Source organism: Coturnix japonica, chromosome 3, assembly GCF_054131305.1.
Source record: "Coturnix japonica strain WE chromosome 3, WE-NBRP24, whole genome shotgun sequence".
Lineage (NCBI taxonomy): Eukaryota > Metazoa > Chordata > Aves > Galliformes > Phasianidae > Coturnix > Coturnix japonica.
The window spans coordinates 21888118-21910703 of NC_140665.1; the positions used below are offsets into that span (position 1 = coordinate 21888118).

At 37.9% G+C, this 22586-nt stretch overlaps 1 protein-coding gene across 4 annotated transcripts in view; it reads left to right on the top strand.

Moving 5' to 3' along the window:
- DISP1 (dispatched RND transporter family member 1) overlaps positions 1 to 22586 on the top strand; it is a 35758-nt gene that overhangs the window by 7076 nt on the left and 6096 nt on the right. For 3 of the 4 annotated variants that reach the window (XM_015857268.2, XM_085541177.1, XM_015857270.3), the window contains 5 exons: positions 14883 to 14912; positions 17958 to 18081; positions 18697 to 18824; positions 19227 to 19324; positions 21527 to 21624. In XM_015857268.2, coding sequence (XP_015712754.2) covers positions 14883 to 14912; positions 17958 to 18081; positions 18697 to 18824; positions 19227 to 19324; positions 21527 to 21624 — 478 coding nt within the window. Of the gene's footprint in view, positions 1 to 14000; positions 14024 to 14882; positions 14913 to 17957; positions 18082 to 18696; positions 18825 to 19226; positions 19325 to 21526; positions 21625 to 22586 lie in introns of those variants that run through there. The other variant, XM_085541178.1, reaches the window with a different exon arrangement.

A 22586-nucleotide genomic window follows, 5' to 3' on the forward strand; every position in this document is an offset into this window, starting at 1 on the left:
GTTGCCCCCATGTGTTTTCAGCATATCTGCTAAACTGTGCTGGGACTGAGCAATTTTGGATTGCTCCAGGTTTTTAATCCTTTCTGCCCTCTACTTCACAGACACTCACCTTTTTATCTGTTACTTTTGGATATCCCAAGGCAGTATCTAAACTAGAGGAAGCAACAATCACAAGGGAATTCTACTATGGCCTGCTGGTTCTGGACAGTCAAGATCGCTGCCAGTCCAAGAGGCAATTTCTAAAAATTGAATTCCCTATGGCCATAACACACTTCTAAGCTTTTACGCAAGGTTATTTTTCTTCTGAGTTGCACTTGTGCCAGGCTGAATGGTTTTTCACTGGGGTAGTAAATGTCTCCTTGTCTCCCCGTTGTCCAGCATCTGCATCCTTGCTCTGAAAGTTGGAGCTGCAAGTTATTCTCAGATAGTTGTACATATTTTGTCTTGTTGAAATGAACTAATTTTAAACTTCTGAGAATATCAGACTGGGAGAAACATTCAATGTGGAAAATGTCAAAGTGAATAAAGCTTTTTTTCCTTAAGGCGAAAGCAGATGAAAATAAGGATAATATGAAGTGCAAGTCAGATTTCCCCTGCCAGTTATTACTCTTACAAATGGAAAAATCTTAATTGTTCAAACAGCTTACCATCAAACTTGTTTTTACTACCCTGTAGCTGCTTAATTGTTAAGATGAAAACTTCTGTGTAATGCTATATGTGAAGGTATGCAGGAGGTTGAACAGTTACTGAATCACTCAAGCGTGCTTTTCAGTGTCAGAGTGGGTGCACTAATTCTGCTGTTTTTCTTGCTCTGGAGCCAGGACTGTTAAATTTCATCTGTATCCCATAGTCTTGAGGACGGGAATAATGTTTGATGCGTAATCTGGGTTTCTGTTCTTGCTCTGGGTAAGAGCACTAAAAAGTTCTGCTTTCTGATAAATAATGATTTCCAGACTATTGCAGAAATACCGTGTGTTGGGTTTTTTCTGTTGTTTGTTTGAACTTGTCTGATTAGGATCTTGAGCCAAGATGCTTTTTTTAATCTCGCACTTCCTCCCCGTGACGTTAGCACATAAATTATAAATAATTTGATAAACGCTCGTCTGAATGTTAGCAGTCAAAGTAAGGGTAGAATCTGACCTTTAAACCATCTGTCTTTTTAGCGTGCTCTACAGATCCCAATCAAAAGTTCACTGCTTCTTTTCTGGAATTCCTTGTAGTTAATGCAACTGAGTTTTCTCAATGAGAAGATGCTTGCAGTCTGCAGATTAATTATTTTCACCCATCTGCTAAAAGCTACCCAGCCTCTACTTGCTGTCACTCGTTTTTAGCTCAGGATATGGTAAATAACTTGGGTCCCTTGCCGTGCTGAAGAAGCTGGTATTATTGGCATGGAACCAAATGCTTTCTTACTCTGCATAATCTACAAGGTGTGTCTAAATGTTATATTCTCTTGTTGCATTGTGAATGCAGTTTAACATACTGTGAGACCATTGTCAATGAAGACATGTTGGTGGGAGTTAGAAACACAGTGCAGTTGGGAATAGCCTTGCAGGGGGATGGATGTATGCTCAAGAAGAAGCAGTCTGGTTTATCAGTAATTACTTTGCAGTGCTAAAGAGATTAGTAATGCTGTATGTGACATATTTTTAAATGGCTGCTGTTCCACACTCTAATTTTACTATAATTTTGAGCCTAAAATCTGCAGAACAGCTTCTTTTCCAGGCATTTTTCTTACAAGGCTCATTGGAAATCATCCAGTTTTATAAAATGTGCGTGTTTTAACAGGGTTACTTAAAATGCAGGTTCTCCTCTGTTACATAAATTCAGAATGTAGTCAAACTAGCTTTGGTTTGGGTCCTTTGTATTTAAAGATACACATTAGAATACTGCTAGGGTTTTCGGTGGGGGGAATGATTCACTAGAGGAGGGCAAAGGATTTTTGCAAACTATCACTCACGCTTACGGCTCTGGGCAGGTAACCAATTGTTTCAGCACGACAGGTTTTGTCAGGCTTTTAAGCCCAAGGCTTAACATTTGTCAGTGAGCTAACTATAAAGGAATGTGGATCTGGTATATCATTGTGAATTGGAGTGCATAAAGAAGACATTGAAATAATGCCACACTTGTCCTGTCCTCTTAAAGCTGTCTGGATCTGGAATTTTGTAGTGCTCAGCTTTGAAGTTTATAAATAAAATTGTATGGACATGGCATCTATATACAATAAGTTGAATGCCTAAGGAGGAACTGGTATATTTTTAGGTGGGTGAAAAAGGCTTCTTACATAAACAAAACATTTTTAGTGGTTGGTGGTATACAATGTGATGGTGGCAAAAAGATCTTTATTATGAAAGCTGGTAAAGCAATTTGACTGTTGATCATATAATGGTTCTAACTTTCAGATAATTTTCTGAGGTTAGGGGATATTGAGCAAAGTTGTTGTGATATTTTGTGCACACTTTTAAGATGTAGTTCATTCAAACATGTTCGTCTCTCTTTTCTGTTGAAAAGGGTATCTTGACTGCACACAGTTCCTGTGAAATTCCAGCTGTCTGTCCACATCAGAATGTAACTGTCCAGGGGACTCACTCTGCTTTCTGACAGCTTCTAAACTGATCAGTTCGAGTGGTAGAATCAGTTCTTCTGTGTAGGTAATACTGGACACCCTGTCCCTTTGAAAGGCTTATGTTCTGTGTCTGAAAGCATTTGTATAACAACAAATGTGTGGGGCTTGGGACCCCTGAAAGGTGGGTGGTTATTGCCCTTCCTTTGCCACCATCTGCTTCCGTCATTATCAGCAGCTTTCACTGGACAGACCGTAGAAATGAAGAGGACCCAAGCAAGGCTGTTAATCTGTTGTTAAGAAGTGATGAAGACTGATGCTTGACAACTGGAAGGACCAAGTTAGGAGACACTAGGGAAGGGTAAAAATGTGCAGGCTAGCAGCATGTTTAGTGGGATGAAAGCAAAGTAAAATAAATAGTACTGGGTTGCATATTCCATCAGAGCTAAACACTAAATAAGTATAACATCAGAGAGCTCTTAGAAAACATTCCTGGTATTCTCCAAAATCTATTTAAATCTATAAATCTATCCATACGCATGAATTCAGGCATGTCAATAGGGACAGAAGAGGAAGAATGTGCAGGAAAGGTTCAGTTTCAGATTTGTGGAAAGCATGTGTTAACAATGTGTATGGCTGCTGTATCTGATCCCAGTTAAACTGCTTCTCTCACGCTTTTATGTGAACTTTTTAATGTGAAAACTCAGAAAGTACCTGTATCCTTACTAATCTTGATGCTACTTCTTTTGAGATCTATCTTTTGTTGTACAATAAGGAAAACTTCTTTGTATGGATTCAGTGACAGAAGGCAGGGAAGGAGAGGTCAGGGAGCTGCCAAAAGTGGTGATAAGGGAACTGCCAGGGCAGTTTTGTGCTATGGATTTGTGTTATTGTTCTGGTATTCCGAATTCTGCTATATCTCACAGAGTTGTGTGCCACACACAGTTTAAACACCACTGCAGCTCTACTTCGGTACGTACATTTTGATACTTCAGAAAGGAATTCTATGAAAACGTAAAGGCTGTGATGACGGAGCATTATAACCGCCTCTTACACATGTAATATTTTGTTTCTAGTCACATGGCACAAATAGAACAGAAAGAAATAAAAAGCTCTTGTTTTTTCAAAAAACAAGGAGCTGTTTGCCAAATACCAATCTTAATAACAGGACTTTGTTATGAAACAGCTCCCTGCCTAATTCCAGGCAAAGGATAACTGTTATCTAGTACGTTTGGCCTGGCTTGCAGAACTGATTATACGTATACACGCATATACGATAGTTCTAAAGATAGTTTTTTTATGTCAGCAACATTAACTGCTCATAAGAACTACACAGAGATTTTAGTATTTTCCACCTGTCAGCTTTCCAGTTTTGAAAATTGTTAGCTATATTTAACACAGAGGATGCTTTTCACTTTTATATACAAAATATGCATTGATGTCTTTCATATAATGTGAATGTTGTATAATAGATCAGTTAATAACTCAATTCCTTTCCCACGGGAAGACTGAAAATACAGATCTTCAAAAAATAAAAAAACCAAATCCTTTAGATTTTTTGAAGGTTGTTTCTGAACCTTCAGCTGAAAGGCTGAAGCTGCTGCTGCTGCTTCATTCAGTGTTTCGTATGTTGCAAATATGCTGAGCTTGAGTTGCTGCATGTTGGTCGTTTCTGTGGAAACAGTACAAATTCTGACTTTAATCTCGTTTAAGGCATTTACTGCATGCTAGAATAGGAATTCTTGGTTTCCCATCATTTCCCAGAGTGGAGTGGCTGGAGGCAAATGGGAACCACAAATTAGGTGCTCCCATTCATGCCACAGCACATTGGCATACTTGGATTTTAATATAAATGATGAATGGGCAAGGAATGTATAGGAATTTCATGGTTCTTTTTTGTTCTGTGTCTGAATCCAAATGCAGATAATCCGTTGTACAAGTGTACAGGAAGAGCTCTCCCTGAGACCGAACAAATGGTTTCTTTCGTGATGCTCAGCAATCAGAGTTGTGTTTCCTCAGTTTTATGTTTTTTTGTTGTTTTTTTTTTCTTCAATTTTACTTAGTCTTAAGTTGATAATGTGAGAGCTTTATTCTGGTTTTATTAATCCATTTACTGTTCCATTGCTAATTATTGTTCTTTATCAGCTATGCAGACATCATGCTGCACTTTGTTAGTCTTGCACAGAGCTGAAAGCAGAGAACAGAGTACTGAGACCAGAATCAGAGTAAAAAATGTCATTTATAATTCAGTGGTCAATCAAATTAAAAGTAACACATGTAGAAAAAGTAAAGTGCACTTAAAAACAAAGCATAGCAGCTACTTCATTAGGGGTCCAGGGGATTCTTCTAGGCTTTTAATTGTACTAATTAAGCTTTAGGTTTTGTCTAGAAAAAAATGCTGCTTTGAACCAAGCATTAATGCAATAACAAAGAAGACAGGCCAGGCTGGTGCTCTGCAAAGGAGCAGCTGGGAGATGCTGGGACCCTCATATCTGCCACTTAGAGACTCCAGGTTCTGCATGCTTGAAAAAAAAATATCCTGTGCCCCAAATCTCTCACCTTGCCTTGAACAACAGAGTAGTAGGGCTTGAGTAGCAGTCTGCATTCCCAGCCTCATTCAGTAAAGAATGGAGATTCTCCTTTTTCTTCCTTTTACTGCTGATGTATTTGTAAAAGAGTTTCTTGTTCCTTTTTACGCCAGCAGCCAGGTTGAGTTCAAGATGGGATTTTGCCATTCTGATGTTCTCTCTACTCATCTTAACAACTTCACAGGACTTTTTCTAAGTCGCCCGTCCCTTCTTCCGCAGGAGGTAGACTCTCTTTTTCTCCTGGAGCCTCAAGAATAGCTCCCTATTCATCTATGCCAGTCTTCTTCCCCACCAGCTCATTTTGCAGCTCAGGGGGACAGCCTGCTCCTGCACCTTTAAGACTTCCTTCTTGAAAAGCAACCAGCTCTCTTGGACCCCTTTACTCTCTAAGACTGGATCCCAGGGGACTCCCCCTACTAGTATTCTGAACAATTCAAAGTCCGCCCTCTGGAAGTCCAAGGTAGCAGTTTAGCTGCTTCCCCTTTTGACCAGGGAAAGTTCCAATCAGTCAAGTGGATGAACTTTTGCGAACTTATTCCTGAATGGTTTTGATTCTGTTAAATTTGTGTTACAGTCCTGATTTATCTCACAGTACTTTTTTGGCATCTTAGCTACAGTACTGAAACCATTGAAATGGACTGTAAATGTTTCTTTTTTGCTTGCTTTCCACTGGGTAAACAAAACAGATTTACTCTCAGGAAATGCGGAAGGTGATGCCACATAATGTATGCTCAGTTTTTCAGTGAAGTTACCATATTCCAAGGAGCCTTTTTTTGTAGTTCCATACTAAATCCTTTTTAATCTCTTAGTTGTGTTGAACATACATTTGCTTTATAGCATCTTAAAATTAGGATGCTCTAAGTGACTACATTCACGAACATTGGAATGGCATCATAATGTTAAAGTGTTCATTTGGAAAGCAAAATTAATTCATGGTATTTTCATTTACTGCAAGTTGTTAAATATGTAGAGAGGCTAAAGTTAGCATTTATTCCATTAGTCAGTCTAATATTTTGGAAAAAATTGGGAATGTATGCTGTCTGGAAAAAAGAGAAGTTTTATGTTCAAAGGAGGTCTTCTAAGTTTCTGAGAGCAAAAATGTTCCCTCTGGTGACTTACAGCCACAGATTCCTTCATCTGTCCAGGAAGGAAGAGCAAAGCTTGTGCATGTTAAAGTAACATATATTACACTTGAAGTCCCCCTGTTCCAGTGGCAAACTTAGGTACGCCTAGTGTCACTCATTAATGCCTATAAGAACATGGGTTACATCCTTCGTGGAGAAATACCTTTACAAAAATAGGTGTTCTTGTATATCTCATTCTCCTTGGTATTGTTGGATGAAACTTGTAGTGCTCTGTATGTTGTTTTGTTGGGTCATGTTAATTTCCTGTCTGTCAGAGAAAGACAAGACGTCGTGACCATGACCTTGCATTCCTCCATTCAACTGGGAAGTGTAATAAAAAAAGCTTTGAAATAAAATATATCTAAGGAAGGAACTTTCTGCCAGTAAAGCTGCTGAAAACTACTCTGATGATCATTTAAATCCCAGAACATATCTATTAATTTCACTGTAATTATAGAGAAAAGAAAAAAAGACTAACGGTTTTAGACTTGTGAGGGATCTTGCAATAATATTAGTCTGCTCCAAATTAGCTGCTGGCTTGTTTTCAAATAATGATTCATGGTGGTATTTTCCTAAGCCATTTTTATTGTCTTGAATAGTTCAGAACTGTTGTTCAACTTGCCATGCGGTGCTGTATGTGGTCCTACTTTTGGTGCTTCAGAAATTAAGAGAATATATATGTACGTCTTTAAATGAAACTTTTGCAGAAGAATATACTTGAAATTATGTATAATCTTTGCCATTTAGAATCGGGGCAATCCATTTTAAGTGTGTTTGATGGCAGTGTTGTTATTTGTATTCTGAGAACTGTGTATAAAAGTGGATTCAATCATCGGAGAAGAATTTCTGAGGGAAAGAAGAGTCTAAGAAAAATAATTGTAGGGTATATATGACATAGGTCCCTCATACGCTGCTGGATTTTCCTACAGGGAAGGTGTTTACTTCCTGTTCAAGACAAGTGAACAAGCTAGACTCTATTAAGGAACAGAGCTACCTTTCTTAGCAGTTGATAATATTTAGTCAGTTCTTGAAGGTGAAAGAGAGAAGACATCAGAAGTCAGCAAAAATGAAGTTCTAACTTAAGCTGAAGGCTTTCAGTAAACACAGGCTTCTGTGATGTATTCAGTTCGTATGAGGCTGGAAAGAAAAGGAAAAAAACACACTAAGAGCCTAAAACCTTGGAAGTGTTTGTAGTCATCTGCATGCTAAAATTTTATGGGTATTTTTAGCATATATGAAATCATACTGGGATATTAATCTTATTGAAATAACTTCCAAAGTGCGTTTATGGGATGCATAGACCTTTTCCCATATATATGTTGACTTGATGATAGAAACATATTTTCCTGCTCAGTTAATCTGTTGTATGTTGCCATAAGCTGGAAGTTTGAGACTGAGAGATACCAACGCTACTTTTCACTTTTTCAAAAGGAGGTTAATATTTGTTTTCAATATTTAATATTAATTTCAGAGCAGAAAGAGTGATACCAAAACCCTGTCGCAGTTAAGTAGGGTTTGTCACTGATTTTAAAGACGTCTTTTTTTACCCATTGTACATGCTATAGGCCAACAGAATATCTACTTTTAGGCTATATTAACTATTAACTCAAGATTCTTCAATCCAAGTGTCACATGGAAATGATTTTACTACTGGTGACACCTTTCTTACTGTATTTTTTTCCTTTGAGAATGATAGTATTAATTATTCATACTTCTCATAAAAAGAACAGATCCTCAGTTGGAACTGAGAAGTTAGGGAAGAATATGTGGAGAAGAGACAAGAACCTTTAAACAATGTGGTATCTGAGCTACAAAAATGTGAACTGGCAAGCTGTTGATTTTTGGTCTCTGCTACAAAGTCTTCCATTTTGTTGAAAATTATGCATAAGAATAGTCTTAGCAGAAATAATTCATAAGTATAATGTTAGTCAAAGGTGCAGCATTGAAATGTCATGCTTTTTGGTGGGATGAAATAGCAGATAGTTTCACATCATCTCTCCCTGCCATTGTAGAGAGAAAGAAAAAGTAAAATCATTTTGAGTTGTTCTGGACATTATATGGGAACAAAGAAAAGAAAATTTAATTTGGAGGTTTGCTTTTTTAAAATTACAACTTAATTGCTTTGTTTGTTGCTTGAGTGTTAAAATGATAACGCAGGAAAGGTGTTGTGTCTCACAGAGTGTCAAAAGCCAGCTTGATATTTTAGAGCAATTAAAATTGTTCTCATGGGTCAATAACATTCTAAAAAACATTAGGATTTTCTTTCTCTGCAGGGATTTACTTTGTATTGCGTGTTCTAATGGAAGGTGTACAATAAGATGCATATCTCATTCTGTCCTGCAGGGATTTAGCTTATCCTTCAGTGTAATAATGGCAAAAAGCTATGTTTTATCGCTGCTTGCAACCGGATCTACCAACAAAGGGAATAACTCCCCTCTGGCATGGCAAAGCTTTGAGGTTAAACACCTCATAATCCTTGGACAGAGGAAGCTTTATGTTGATATTTTTTTCCAGTAAGTAGAGCTATTTGTTGTTAATTTAACATTCACGTCTTTTCAGTAAATTAAATGCAAGCCAGCAAAATTAGTTTTTTATGTTACTACCTTTTTGTGATTTTTTTTTTTAACCACTGCCTTCAGGCACCTGTGGTATACAAGGTGCCTCAAAAAGAAGGTACAGTTTTTGCCCTGAAGATCACACTGGTTTATAAATGTACTATGTATTTCTTTTCTGTTCTACACTTGGAAATATGTTTGGGCCCTCATGTTACAGTCCATTGTAACCGTTCCTGTTGAAATGCAGCCGAGCATGGATTCCAGCTGGACTTCTTGAATTTATCAGCAGTCATTACTTTGACATCTGAGAGCAGTTTCTGCAGTGGAGTTGCAAAGCCTGGTGTATGTCTATTTGAGATGCTTATCCTCCATTTATCTGGAACTGTGCAATAAACTTCTTAGTGGGGAATGGCGCAAAGAAAGCAGAGCATCCTCAGGTAGTGCTGGTCCCAGCTGGAGCTGTCTGAACATCAGGCAGCAGTTTTGTGCTGTGCACATGACAGAGCACTGGCACAGGTTGCCCAGAGAGGCTATGGAGTCTTCTCCATGGAGACTGTATGTGGGACTGGGCAGCCTGCACTGCATGTCCCTGCTTGAGCAGGGATCTGATGGACCCAGAGGTCCTGCCAGCCTCAGTTAGTTTGTGGTTTTGTGCAATGGCAACTTTTAGCCAAAGCTAGAGGAATTCCTTTTCTTACAGAAGTACCTGCACTGACACTTTCAGATTTGTCTGTGGTGCTTTGAGTTCTTGCATTATACCTCAGACTAAGGCACAGCAATCCCAATCATTGCCTTAGCGCTGCCTTGTGTATGGGGTGGAAGCCCCACAGTGTGAATTTCAGCTCAAAGCCTACCTTGTTTCTTATTTCTCCATGGAACACAAGGGAAAAGCCCATCTGAGCTTCAGTCTTTACATCTGTGCACTGCGTAATAGAAATTAATTGCATCTAAGTGTCATGAAATAACTCAGAATCCAAATATTTAGCCAGGGGAATATGTAGAGTTGTGACAGGGATTTAAGGTGTTTTAAGAAGACATTGTTTGGCCAGCTTAGTACAAAAGCATGTTTTGAAATGTATTGACCCTCTTTAACTGACTTAGTAAAACTATTTACATAAACAAGTAGGCAGGAATGTTTATATTCAAAAATCATATTAGTATCTTTTTCAATCTTTTAACTTACCATATCCCCCTACACATTTAAAAATGCTTGTTGTTCCACATCAGGTAGAAAACGCTCTCCTAAGTATGTATCAAAGAACAATTTTTCAATGCATTTACTGTGCCATAGACCCTTTCTGCAGCATTTCTTGCATAAGCTCATGGAGCAGCTCCTGTTGGTTATTTGTGGTGTGAGGTGAAAGTGGTTCCTCCAGCTGATAACTTTCTTGCATTCAAGATTTGTGAAGAAAAATTGCAAAAGAATGTCGTAGAATATTTAAGTACTTTTATTGTCATCTGATACTTTCTGGTTTGTATTCCCATGAAATGCAGTAGATAAGCAAAACAAATGCACTGCATAAACAATAAACCATCCATAATTTTATTATTAAGTGTTAAATTCATTTGAAACAGTTACATGCTGGGGAATATGCTCATGAAACATTGCTTTGTGGCATGTAATGTCCAACTAATGTAAAGGCTGTAGAACTAGATTTAATCATACTTAAAATTTCCAAAAGCTTGCCTTTTTGCAGTGGTTCTTGAAATGAGGACCGAGCTCTCCTGTTACAACCATGGCAATCTAGTAACTTGCATGAGAAAACTGATTCAGTGCTGTAGTTGCACGGAACTTTGGCCATTCTGAGAACCAAAAGGCAGGATGTGGCACTGTGTGTTCTGCTTTGGGAAGGTGGAGTACTTGTAATGTTCTCTCTCAGGTTGAACAAGATGTAAAACAGTCAGTTTTTTTTTCTGTTTGTTATTTGCCCACTTCAAGCTGATACATACACAAGGATGCGAATGCTTTCTGTTTCCATACTGTTCAAAATATTGATAGAAGTGCTGAGCGAGAAGTGCTTGCTCAGGATGAATATTGAATAGTAGAGTTGTAGTCATCCAGTCCAAACTGGTGTCCCAGTCCTCCCTGCTGTTACTTGTCATCACCTGCCATAAGCTGTCTGAACTTATGGCAGTGCTTTTCAAAACCAGCACTCCTCCTTTTCACCATTTTGTGCAGAAGCATGCCAGGCAACAAGGCAGATTTCACATTGAGAAATGTAGGGGATTTATAACCAGTCTATTTATCTTCTCATTCTATAGTTCCTAATGGTGTGAAGTTCAGTCTAAACTAACCATTAAAGGAGGACAGCTTGAAGTAAAGCATCCATTGAATAGAGCCAAGGCTTGCAGTAAATGGTAGTAGAGTATAACCTGTGCTTTTCTTCCCCTTAACACAGTGTGCATTGGATTTTAATGTGACTGTAATTTATGTAATACCCTTATTTTTTGCTAGTCCTATTATAAACAAAAGTGATCGTCACTTTCTGCTATCAAATATCTGAGAAATAAGTACAAGAGTAATTCAATACACGCATCAGTTTGGCTTATGTCCCAACACAGTTACGGAATTTGCCATTTCTTTCTCATGAAAACTGATTATTTTTTTCTGTCTAGACTTTTTTTTTTTTTTTTCAGGGCTTAATGGTGTTATTTAAACTGACTAAATGGGAGTATAATGCCCCAAAAATTAGACACAGCAGCATTAATTAAGTGGGAAAGATCTGGTTTTACCATGCATTTCTGTGTTTTAGAGCATAACTAAAGAATTTTTGTGCGTAGTTTACAGGGATAACTTTTCCTATTGCCTGATATAATAGAGTCATCACAACAGCTGCAAGGCATTGGTTACACTGCTGGAATTCACTCTGGTGTACACAGGTTTCTTTAATGCATGCTTTTCGAAACAAAACAGTATGATAGCAGGTGTGACCTTTAACCCTCTCTAACTTTGAAGAACTTAATCATCATCATTTGTTCAGCACTGAATATATTTTGCAGGTGGAGGAAACAGAGGGAAATGTAGTTTGGTTTTGATGGGAAAAAGAGAGGGTATGAAACGATTGCACTGGTGCTTGTGTTCTTTTTATGTGCATAAATTAGGCAAGGTTGATCTTGCAAGTTTAATCTTAAACAAATCTTAAATTCTATTGAGAAAATCTGACTTGACATATAATTGTTACAATGGCATAATTGAAATACAACGTATATTTTTATGAAGGGTTGGGTTTGGGGGATGTGTGGGCACGCTTCTCCAGATGAAGCAGCCAGTGCTTTCTTTACAGGGTCAGGGAGATCACTGGTCAAGGTGTTTTGTTGTGTGGAGAGCAGTGCTGCATCCTGGGCAGAGGAAACCATTCTGTCTGGGGGAGTTAGGCCTCACATAAAGCACCTGCTTGGTTTTTCTACCATGTAGGTTGACACTGTTGGAAAAGTGGGCACTAAAATTGACAAAGTCTGAGCATACAGAAGGCAGTTTAATCTGTCAGTATAAACTGGAATTGTCAAACCTTAACACACATCAGTATACACCTGAATTACAACCACCTGCACTCGTTGTCCTTGCATGGCTGTTTGTTCTGTTAAATAGCTGTACAGTGGTGTTACTTGTAGTGAGGTCCATTAGGGCACAGCTGAGGAAGGGACTGACTTTCACAGGTAACTTGATATATATGGAAATGCAGATCTTTAAAAATGGAAGATAGAAATAAATCAGAAATAAATCTTTTAATCACTCTGTTTACAGTAAGTATGTGTGGGTTTGTTTCTCTTTAATCTAGAATCTCAAGAATACATGCTGCTATTACAAAAGTGTGTTATCTGACTCAAGCTTTGTCCTATTCCATACAGGCTTGCAAGCATGGATTCAGCTAGTGCTCTTGGTGCTGAATTGGTCCATGAAAGGCCTCCCTGTTGCGATATTTGTCTCCATATAGAAAACTCCCTTGAGACTGGAGTTCAGTGGTTTCTGACCCCAGTGCCTAGTTTCTTATCATTCACGCTAGTCAGTGTGAAGGTGGTTTTGTGGCTGAGACTGTAGGTGGGATGACAAGAAGCCTCTTGAGCCTGCCACACGGCTTCTTTGCAGCCTCAGGCAACTTACTGCTGCAAAAATCACTTCAGAAATCAGTTTATTTGGGTATCTGTAATAGCTGACAAGTATGCTATTCTTCCCTTGGCACCAGAAGTACGAGGAAATGTTTGGTATTAGTTGGAAAATGAGTGTGTTCAGTATCTCTGAACTAAGACTACAGGCTAAAAGTTGGTGACATTTCATGAATTTAACCTTCATTTATGGGACTAAATTTAACAGAAAACTCTTGTCTGTACCTTTCCTCAGTGTTTGAGTTACTGCAGCTGCAGAGTGGGGAATCTCCTCTCCTGCTCCCCTTCTCCAGCCTCCAAGGGCTGATAGGAGTGATCTGTGCTACTGTTTTTGTTCCCTTTAGCTGCTACAATGCTTTGGTGGGTTGGAGCATTTCCACACTGCAGTGGGAAAATCTACAATTCTTATGTGATAAGAATATCACAGTTTAATTAAAACAGAACTTTGTTTCTTGAGGAAATATGTTGAGAGACTTTGTATCTCTTGATGAAATGTTCTGTCGCCATTACGTTTGTGCCGTATTGCCTGAGATATACAATGAATGAGCACAAAGAGTGAAGGAGGGCTTTTTTCTTCCATCCTTTCCACTGAAGAAGGGAATAAAAAGAATGCTAGTGTTTATATTACTCGGCCGATTATATTTTTATCTTTCCTTTTGCTGTCTTGTTATTTGACAACACTTAGCTCATGCATCTGAATTAGACTGTGTGTTGCTGTGTTAGGAGCTGTTTTACTTAGGTTATTCTTGTTTGATGTAATTGACTTTGATTTCGAGGCTCACTTTTATATGAACTAGAAGTAGATGTAGTCTGAGCAGTCCTGTCATTTTGTACAGGTGTGGTTGCAGCTGGTTTGAGGTGGTTATGCCAGAATGGCTGTTCCCTTGGGCTACAGTTTCAGACCTGTGTGGTGAATCTTACTTTCGAATGGCAGCACATCTCATTTTCAAGCGCTGAATTTGGCTACAGACTTTCAAGACAACCCACAAAGGGTCCAGAGTTGGAGCTGTTAATCCAGTGGTCTGGAAGTATACAAATACTTAATTCTTTGGAAACCTCGGTGCAGATGTACTGAGTGACCTATTTTATGTAAGCAGCTGTTTCCTAATCCTTCGTTTTCTCTGCTTTTTTAAGAAGTAGTATTGAATATACCCTTAGTGGTGAAACAGTTTCATAACTTAACCAAAGCCTAAGCATGGATATTGTACATAGATATTGTACATACTGATGGTATGTCATGTTCATAGATTGGAAATTCTTGGAAGAACTTACAGTTTATTCATGGGAATCTGGAATGGGAATAAAGTGAAATGTATGTGGGGGTTGCTGATCAATAGATAACAAAATGAAGTGCTTGCTGGATGGTTGCAGGTAAGAATAATTTGCATTTGGGTTTGCTATCTCCTCATCAAATTGTTTTTATTAGATTTTTAATAAGCAACAGAAAATCGCACAGGTTATTTTATATGGATACTTGCGACAAAAGAAAAGCTATGTCCAAAACCATATTTTTGTAATGGAATTACAGATGATAGTTAAGAGGTTTCCTGAATTGAAGTTTCAGAACATGGTGTTTTGGTTGTTCTTTACCATAATATGTAAACGTTGTCATGATTTTTAAGGGTATTGAATTTTAATCTTGTTTGTTGACTCTTTTGTTGAAAACTGGAACAGACGCTTAAACAGTAATCACAGAAATCAGCTGCATGAAATTTTACTTTCAAAAAGCCAGCTGTCTTTGTAGCTATAATTATTCCCTGAATTATATGTTTGCAAAGGCTCAATTGGGTGTGATTGTATGACTTAAAAAAAAATAAATCAGATTCTAAAATGGCTGATTTTTTATGATTTAGTTGCTATCCTTGTATGGGAAGAATTAAAAGAAAACTTGGCACATGCACATTTATTTCATATATTCTCAATCACTCTTTTTTTCCCTCTTTTCCAGGCCAGCCAGACCATTCAAGTTACCGAAAAGGTGAGGTACAATAATACTGTCACATGAAACATTTACAGGATCATAAAGGCATAAGGTGATGGCAAAGCTGTTATTCACCACACAGTGTAAGAGTAGGGGGCATTCAAGAAAAATGGTAGGCAATCGAATTTAAAAAGGTTTTTTAAGTAGGTATCTCTTTACACAGTGGGTTATGAATTTTGGAAACTTCTGGAAGAATTCATCCTCAGTGGATTCCTAAATAACCACTGAAAGGATTAGTCAGGGTCATGCTCCTTAACATCCCTAATCAGGCATCTGTGAATTCCATTGCTTATAGTGACCTCTTTACTATCCTGAATCTGTACTTGGTGTATTTCTGTTTCTCTGTGTGAGACTGGGGCAGTGGTTAAACTGAGTATGTCCGCATATAGGTGCTGAACTGATTTGTTTGATGCTACCCAGATTTTGTGCCTTAGCTTAAAATGGAAGGGGAAGCAGGATGCTGTCGTTTCTCTTTTTCCTTTTTAAGAAACTACTTTCTTGAGACCAGTTTTTGGTGGCACCAAAGTGGTGAAGTCGGCATAGGTTGGATTCTGTATTATATCTCCTAAACATTTTTAATTGTTTAAATCATAGGGGGAAAAAGACTGCAATGTTGAAAGCAGCGGATAAATTGATATAAGTAAAAGATTCCAGTTAGTGCCTTAAACATCAGAAATTCATCACACAGTACTTCAGTAACTGGGGGGGAAGAAAAGATGGTGTGGGAACTTAGCCGTATGCCCAGCTTATTACACACTTCTGGTTTTACTGAGGCATGAAGAAGTATGGGGTGTTATCCTGATTCTAATGTACATGCTTAGCAATAGAGATGTACTTTGTGAACATGAATGGTGCCTTAACTGAGGAATGGCTTTAGAATGGACTTTTCTCTCGGACTCAGAAATGATCAGATGTGGAATCTAAGTGAAGACAGTGTCTTACTTTTCACAGAGAAAATGTAATCAGACTCATTTTCTGCCTTTTTAATGGGCCAAAAATAAAATAACTGCCATCTGTTTGGCCACTTCAAGTAAGCTGACAGGGCTGCCTGTAGGGAACTTGGTTGGATTCAGAGCCCTCAGCAATACCGAGTCACAGTCAGATGATTAAAATTAAAATGTAGCATGATCAGAGCTGTTATGTTGTGGTTCAGGTCAGCTTTGCTTATCTGAATGTTGGCACCTGCTGTGGGAAAAAGAACATTGGTGCAAATGTGAACAAATGCTTGCTGTCCTCCTAGTGTGGCTTGTTCACTTTCTGAATAATTCATCTCAGATGCAGTTCATGACTGAAGGATTTTAAGCAACTTCAGAGCTGCTCTATTGAGAGTGGAAGCAAAGAGATAAGATGCCGAAGGGCTAAACCTGGCACTACTAGTGATGAATAGGAAAATAAATAGTTTAGGTAAGATTTTATGACTTCAGAGCAAATGTCTATAATAGCTAGTCAATGTAGCACTTGGTGTTTATGAAAACATTAAATCCTATAAATAGGAAAATTCTATTAGGTCATTTACTTTCCTTCTACTTTGTACAATTGGCAAGCTGCCCCTTTGTGATTCACCTTAATAAAAACTAATGCTTCAGACTGCTTTTCAAGCTTTTGCTAATTAACCTCTTGTGTGAGACTAGGATTATTCCACATCTCCCTAATGGGTTATTGGGATACACCCTGTACTTTAGATTTCCTGTCTCCTTTATGCTACGTTTGGACCCCTTGACCATACTTACCTACTTCCTCATGCTAGAAAGCCAACTTGCTCACAGCTGTTGGTATTACGGTTAGAAAAGGGGGAAGCTGTTCCTGGAGAGAGGAAGGAGCTGGGCATTACATCTCATCTTAGGAATGGGGTGGAAAGTTTCTATGCAGCAGATAATCAAATTGTGATTAGGTAATGGGTTGGTCTGAAACAGAAAAGGAAACATAATCTGTTAAAATAGTAGAAGTACAGAGAGATCACTGCTATAAACTTACTTTCATGTTACGTTGCAGGCAAGTTGAGGAGGAAGTGGTGTATAAATCTTCGTGATCAATATTTAGTGTGTAAAGAGACAGTAAGCACAGAATGATTCATAGCCTACAATTATTTTTAAATACCTTTTAAATTTTGTGGGACTTTCTGTGCTCTTTGATCCCCAGATTAGAGAATGTTGCCCTTGGAACATAACCTGAGTGAGTTAACCCTTTACTTAAAGAGAAAAAAAAAATAAGAAATTAAGATTTTCGGTTTCATTTTCTTTCCTTATGCTCTTCTGTCAACTTAACAGAAATTAAAATGTCTACCAGAAGTGATGGAAATAATATTTTTATGTAAAACGTTTTGCATTGTAGAAGTTGAGCACAAGCTGGGAGGTGAAATGTAAGGATATGCATTATTCTAGAAGACTGAAAAATGAATGCTGATTAGCTTATGTATGGTATTGCAACTCTCTTTCACCTTTGAGTTTACAAGGGATTTTATGGATATGTAGAATATAGGCTTTGAATATTTCTTCTCAGTGAGTGTTTTGAATTTAAATGTTTTCTTTTGGGTTCTACTTCAAAATCTGTTTGTCCTCTGATATTTTTCTTTAAAAAGCTGAAACTTTCAAATAAGAAATGGTAATGTTTTCTGTCCTAGAATCTTTAATGAAACATCTGTTTTCTAGGTAATATCCATGCCAGACTTTAAGTATAAGATTAAGGAAGAAATAGTCATCTTGAAAATTTGTATTCAGACTCGAGCAGTTTTCATTTCACATGTGCTTGCTTTGCATTTTTAATGTAAAAATGTTATATGAACGATTGCTGTTACAGTTTTAATTGCTAACATGTACTAAACAACAGAAGCCTGTCTTTCAGTAGCCCATAATTTATCACCTCTGTAGCAGCATAAAGGAAATCTAAATTAAAGCCATTATTTTTCCTGTGCCTGAAATGGAAAGCTTTTTTATGTGTGAATAGGAAGTTTCAGTCAGCGGGAGATATGAAAGCAAGTGGGGGCTTTTTGTGCATGACTTTCATTTCTGTAACATCTCTTTTTCCATGCTCCTCTCCCTGTAGCTATGCTGCTCTGATAGCTGACTGGCCCGTGGTGGTCCTGGGCATGTGTACTGTGCTAATAGTGGTGTGCGCACTGGTTGGAATATTAGTTCCAGATCTCCCAGATTTCTCTGATCCATTGCTGGTAAGTAAATATTAGTCACTTGTGCTGCCAAATAAGTATTTTTTGTTTACTATTTTTTCCATATTAGCAGTAAACAACATATACAAGTACTGCAGCTGGTGCATTACCCCGACTCTTAGTGTGCCAGAAGAGATTCCCCGTACTTTGAATCTACTTGGGAGTCGATTTTCAGAGAGATTCTTGTCAGTAGTAAAAATTATTTAATTCATATTTCTATGTCACTTTTGAAATTAAAGACTTGCCTTATTCTTGAAGAAATAGAAATATAGAATTTAATAATTTTAAATCATATTTAATCAATAAAGACTAATGATTAAGATACAGAAGAGGATGTTTATAAGCACCGTCACACTAAAAGGTAAACTGAACATTTGGTTAGAATAAATTATCACCATTTCTCAGGATGATAAGAAGTATGTACAAGAATTTGTAATCCCTTCTCAGTTGATGTGGGTCATTATTTCATCAGACTGGTTCGTTATAAAGCATTTTCTTTTTAAAGCAGATGCCTGAAGTAATGATGATTTGTAACTAAAACTTTCCATCATTTTGGTTGTGTTTACTCTTGTTTAAGCTAAAAGATGAAAAGTATTAATTGTATTTTATAATTTTCAGGGTTTTGAACCAAGAGGGACTGCAATAGGACAGAGATTGGTTACATGGAACAATATGGTGAAAAACACAGGGTACAAAGCAACACTAGCGAATTATCCTTTTAAATATGCCGATGAACAAGCTAAGAGGTAAGAATTTGTATTAAAGATCTGCTGTTTTGTTTTGGTTTTGTGTGTATGTACATAACTCTTGCTAAAGTACTCTCAGAAGTTACTGTATATAATTCCAGTGTTTCAGTAAATATTGGATCTGATCACCTACATTTCTCAAGGGTTTAAACACTTCCCATCATAAACTCTTTAAAATGGATTGTCATTTTAGTTTCTTCTCTGAAACTCATGCATTTTAGTACTGGACTCAATGAGATGTCCCCTGAAGTCTCTATTAACAAAAAATACAGTGAATGTTTAGTTCTTGAATACAAAAGTCACATTGTAACGTGAGAGTTGTTAAGATTTGTAACTTGTTGAGGTACTTCTTTTTAACAATTTCTTTTCTAAGCTGAGTTTAAGCCATTTATTCTGTTTTAGTCATCAAGATGACAGATGGTCAGATGATCACTATGAAAGAGAGAAGAGGCAAGCAGAATGGAACTTTCACAAGGATACCTTTTTTTGTGATATTCCAAGTAAGTGGAGGAATTATTTAAGGCAAGTGAGCTTCTCCCAGTTGAATGATTTTTGAGCTCTGCTGTCTCTTGTATACTCAATCAGGAAAATATTTTTTACTTCCTGACAAACACCTTCTTTATGTGCACAGAAGCCTTTGATGAAATTGTTCTAAAATGTTATATTCTATTGGTTCTTCCTAGGAAGCAGTTGTTTTCTTAAAGTGGTTCTTTTTCCCATAAAGATATCCTGTTGTTGACAATGCTGACCATTGTAAGAGCAATGTTATGTATGCCTATCAATATCATATCATAGAACCATATCATAGAATGGCTTGGATTGGAAGGCACCTGAAGGATGATCAAGTTCCAACCCCTCTGCTACAGGCAGGGCTGCCAACCACTAGATCAAGTACTAGATCAGATTACACAGGGCACCTTCAACCTGGCCTTAAAGACCTCCAGGGATGGGACATCACAACCTCTCTGGGGAAGCCTGTTTCAGCACCTCACCACTCTCTCAGTAAAAAACTTCCCTCTGACACCTAATCTAAATCTCCCTTCCTTAAGTTTGAAACCAATCCTCCTTGTCCTATCACTGTCTACCCTTGTGCAAACTCCAGCTGGGCCTCATGAGAGCAGAGGGGGGCAGTCAACTTCTTCATCCTGCTGGCCACCACTCTTCTGAGGGAGCCCAGGATACCATTGGCCTTCTGAGCTGCAAATGTGCACTGCTGGCTCATGTTGTTTTTCATCAACCAAGACCCTTAAGTCCTTCTCAGCAGGGCTACTCCCAAGGAGTTCTTCTCTCAGTCTGTATACATATCTGGGATTAGCTTGATCCAAGTGCAAAACCTTGCACTTTGCTTTGTTGAGCCTTGTTAGGTTCACAAGGACACACATTTCCAGTTTATCAGGGTCCCTGTGGATGACATCCCTTCCTTCTGCTGCATCAACTGCACCAATTAGTTTGGTGTCATAGCAAACTTTCTGAGAGTGCACTCGATCCCATCATACATGTCCTTGATAAAGATGTTAAAGAGCACTGGTCACAAGGCAAACCCCTGGGGGTCACTGCTTGTTACCAACCTCCACTTGGACATAAAGCCATTGACTAGAGCCAATGCTGTATCATCTGTTTCTGCATCATCTCAGTTATGGCAGTTGTGAAGGAATTGTGCTTCTGTGGGAGTCTGCCAGTTAGCTGTATGAAGAAAACAATTGATTTCCTCTTGACCCACATTGATCTGTTTGGTGGCCCTGCTAGACAGGGGGGTTGGAACTACATGATCCTTGAGGTCTCTTCCAGCCCGGGTCATTCTGTGATTCTGTGATTCTGTGTGTGATCATTGGTATCTTTCTTAGTCTTCTCCAGGATCAGTAGATTTCCATTTCCTTGATCCTGAAAGCACAAAGATCATAAAGCAGTATCTATCCCCAAGTCTTTTTATTGCATTTCTGTGAACGGCAACAACTCTGCTTTTTTACAACACTTGGGAAAAATTCAGCCTTTTGGGGTTGCGGATATTGTAATTAATGTGATAAAGTTTCTTAACGCAGGGTACCATATTGTGTTACTACATGCCATACGTTTGTGCGTGTATGTATGGTTCATTTGTTAGCTATGCATAAAGATTTTGATGTTGCCAAGTAAAGATTTTCTTTCCTAAATTCTGTCTTCTAATAAGTGTAATTTAACTGTCATTTAAGCTGTATGTGTCTAAAAAGTAAAATTATTTAAAAAGGCCTTAAGGGTATCACAACAACTTCCACTGCAGTCGTTTGCTTCTAAAGCAAAAACAGTCTTGTAGAAACATCTTTATAATTATTATTTATATTCCAAAATGCCTTACTAAATTAGCCTGTGATTACTATTATCTATGCACTACTATTATGCAGTGCCAAAATTTCATAGTTTGCTGATTAAATCTTTTGACTTTTTTGTGTGTTTGTCATAGTTCAGAAGATAGACTGCTTGAATAGAAGTCTGGAGCTTCTAAGTGGCATATAATGTTTAAGATGCCATATTTACAATAAGCACTTTAAATAAAATGAAACTTTCATGTGGACTGAATCTTACAGATAAATAGATTGTTTTGAAAATGAGGTGGATTCCCGTGGACTGAAATGGATGTCACTGGTATTGTTTGAGTGGTGGAATTCTGATATTTTTTATATCAGACACACACAAATAGTCCATAAGCTCTTCTTGTGTAATTTCAGGTGATCGCTATTCACGAGTGGTGTTTACATCAACAGAAGGAGAGAATTTATGGAATTTGAATGCAATTAAGTCGATGTGCAATGTAGATAACCTAAGGGTAAGTAAAGCTGCTGTTTAATTTGTCTTATATGCACATAATAAGTATTCTTTTGAGAGTTTATCTTACTGCCCACTGTCCAGCAGTATGTGTGAACACTCCACATTGTTTGCACCCTTGCAGAACGGTCAGTCTGCTTATGAAGGAAGCTGAGAAACCACACTCTATACTCCAAGACTGTACAGGGAAATTTATTTGTTTTTGCTACTAATGCCATCCAAATAGGGGTGGAGGAGTGTTGCTTTTAGAAGTTTCTGTACAGAAGGGGCTACCTTAGCAATTGCTCTTTCTTCTCTGAATATTATTCCATGGATTTTTGTGCTTGTTTTCCATAAATTATTTCCTTGCTTTTTCACATTCAGGTATCCTCATAGTATAAGCAGGTTTATGGGGTCAAAAGAGAGCATGTTGGCAGCTGGACATGAAAGAACACAGAGATAGTAGCTAGATAAATAGTCCAATTAATTAACTGATTTTCTGATAAAATACCAATTTCTTTCTCGTCCATAATGACAACAGAAAATAATTAATAAATAACATTTCTTTCACAAGGAATACTTTAACTCTTAATTTGTTTATCACTGCCTCTCAGACAACTCTTTTTATTTTGCCAGATTCCCAAAGAACTTTCACTAACAGATGGCATTTTCTTGCTAAAAATGTTGAGCTGTAGTGAAACACAGTGTAATGAATCTCCCTAAAAGCCTTCTGGCATGCATTTTTTTGCTGATTGGCCTCTGCTGGTATAGGTGGGTTTTGTCCTCACATGCTCATGAAATTTTCCTCATGTCCTCATCAGAGATTATTGCTCTGACATTTTGGCTTGTGTTATTTACCTTTATCTCTTTCAGCCAGAGTGAGCCAGGAGAAAAAAAGTCCAGTATTTAAACTAGTTCAGCTCCATTTCCAATTACTGGAGCTAGGGAGTCATCTGACTGGCTCAGTCAGGAAATATGGTTGAG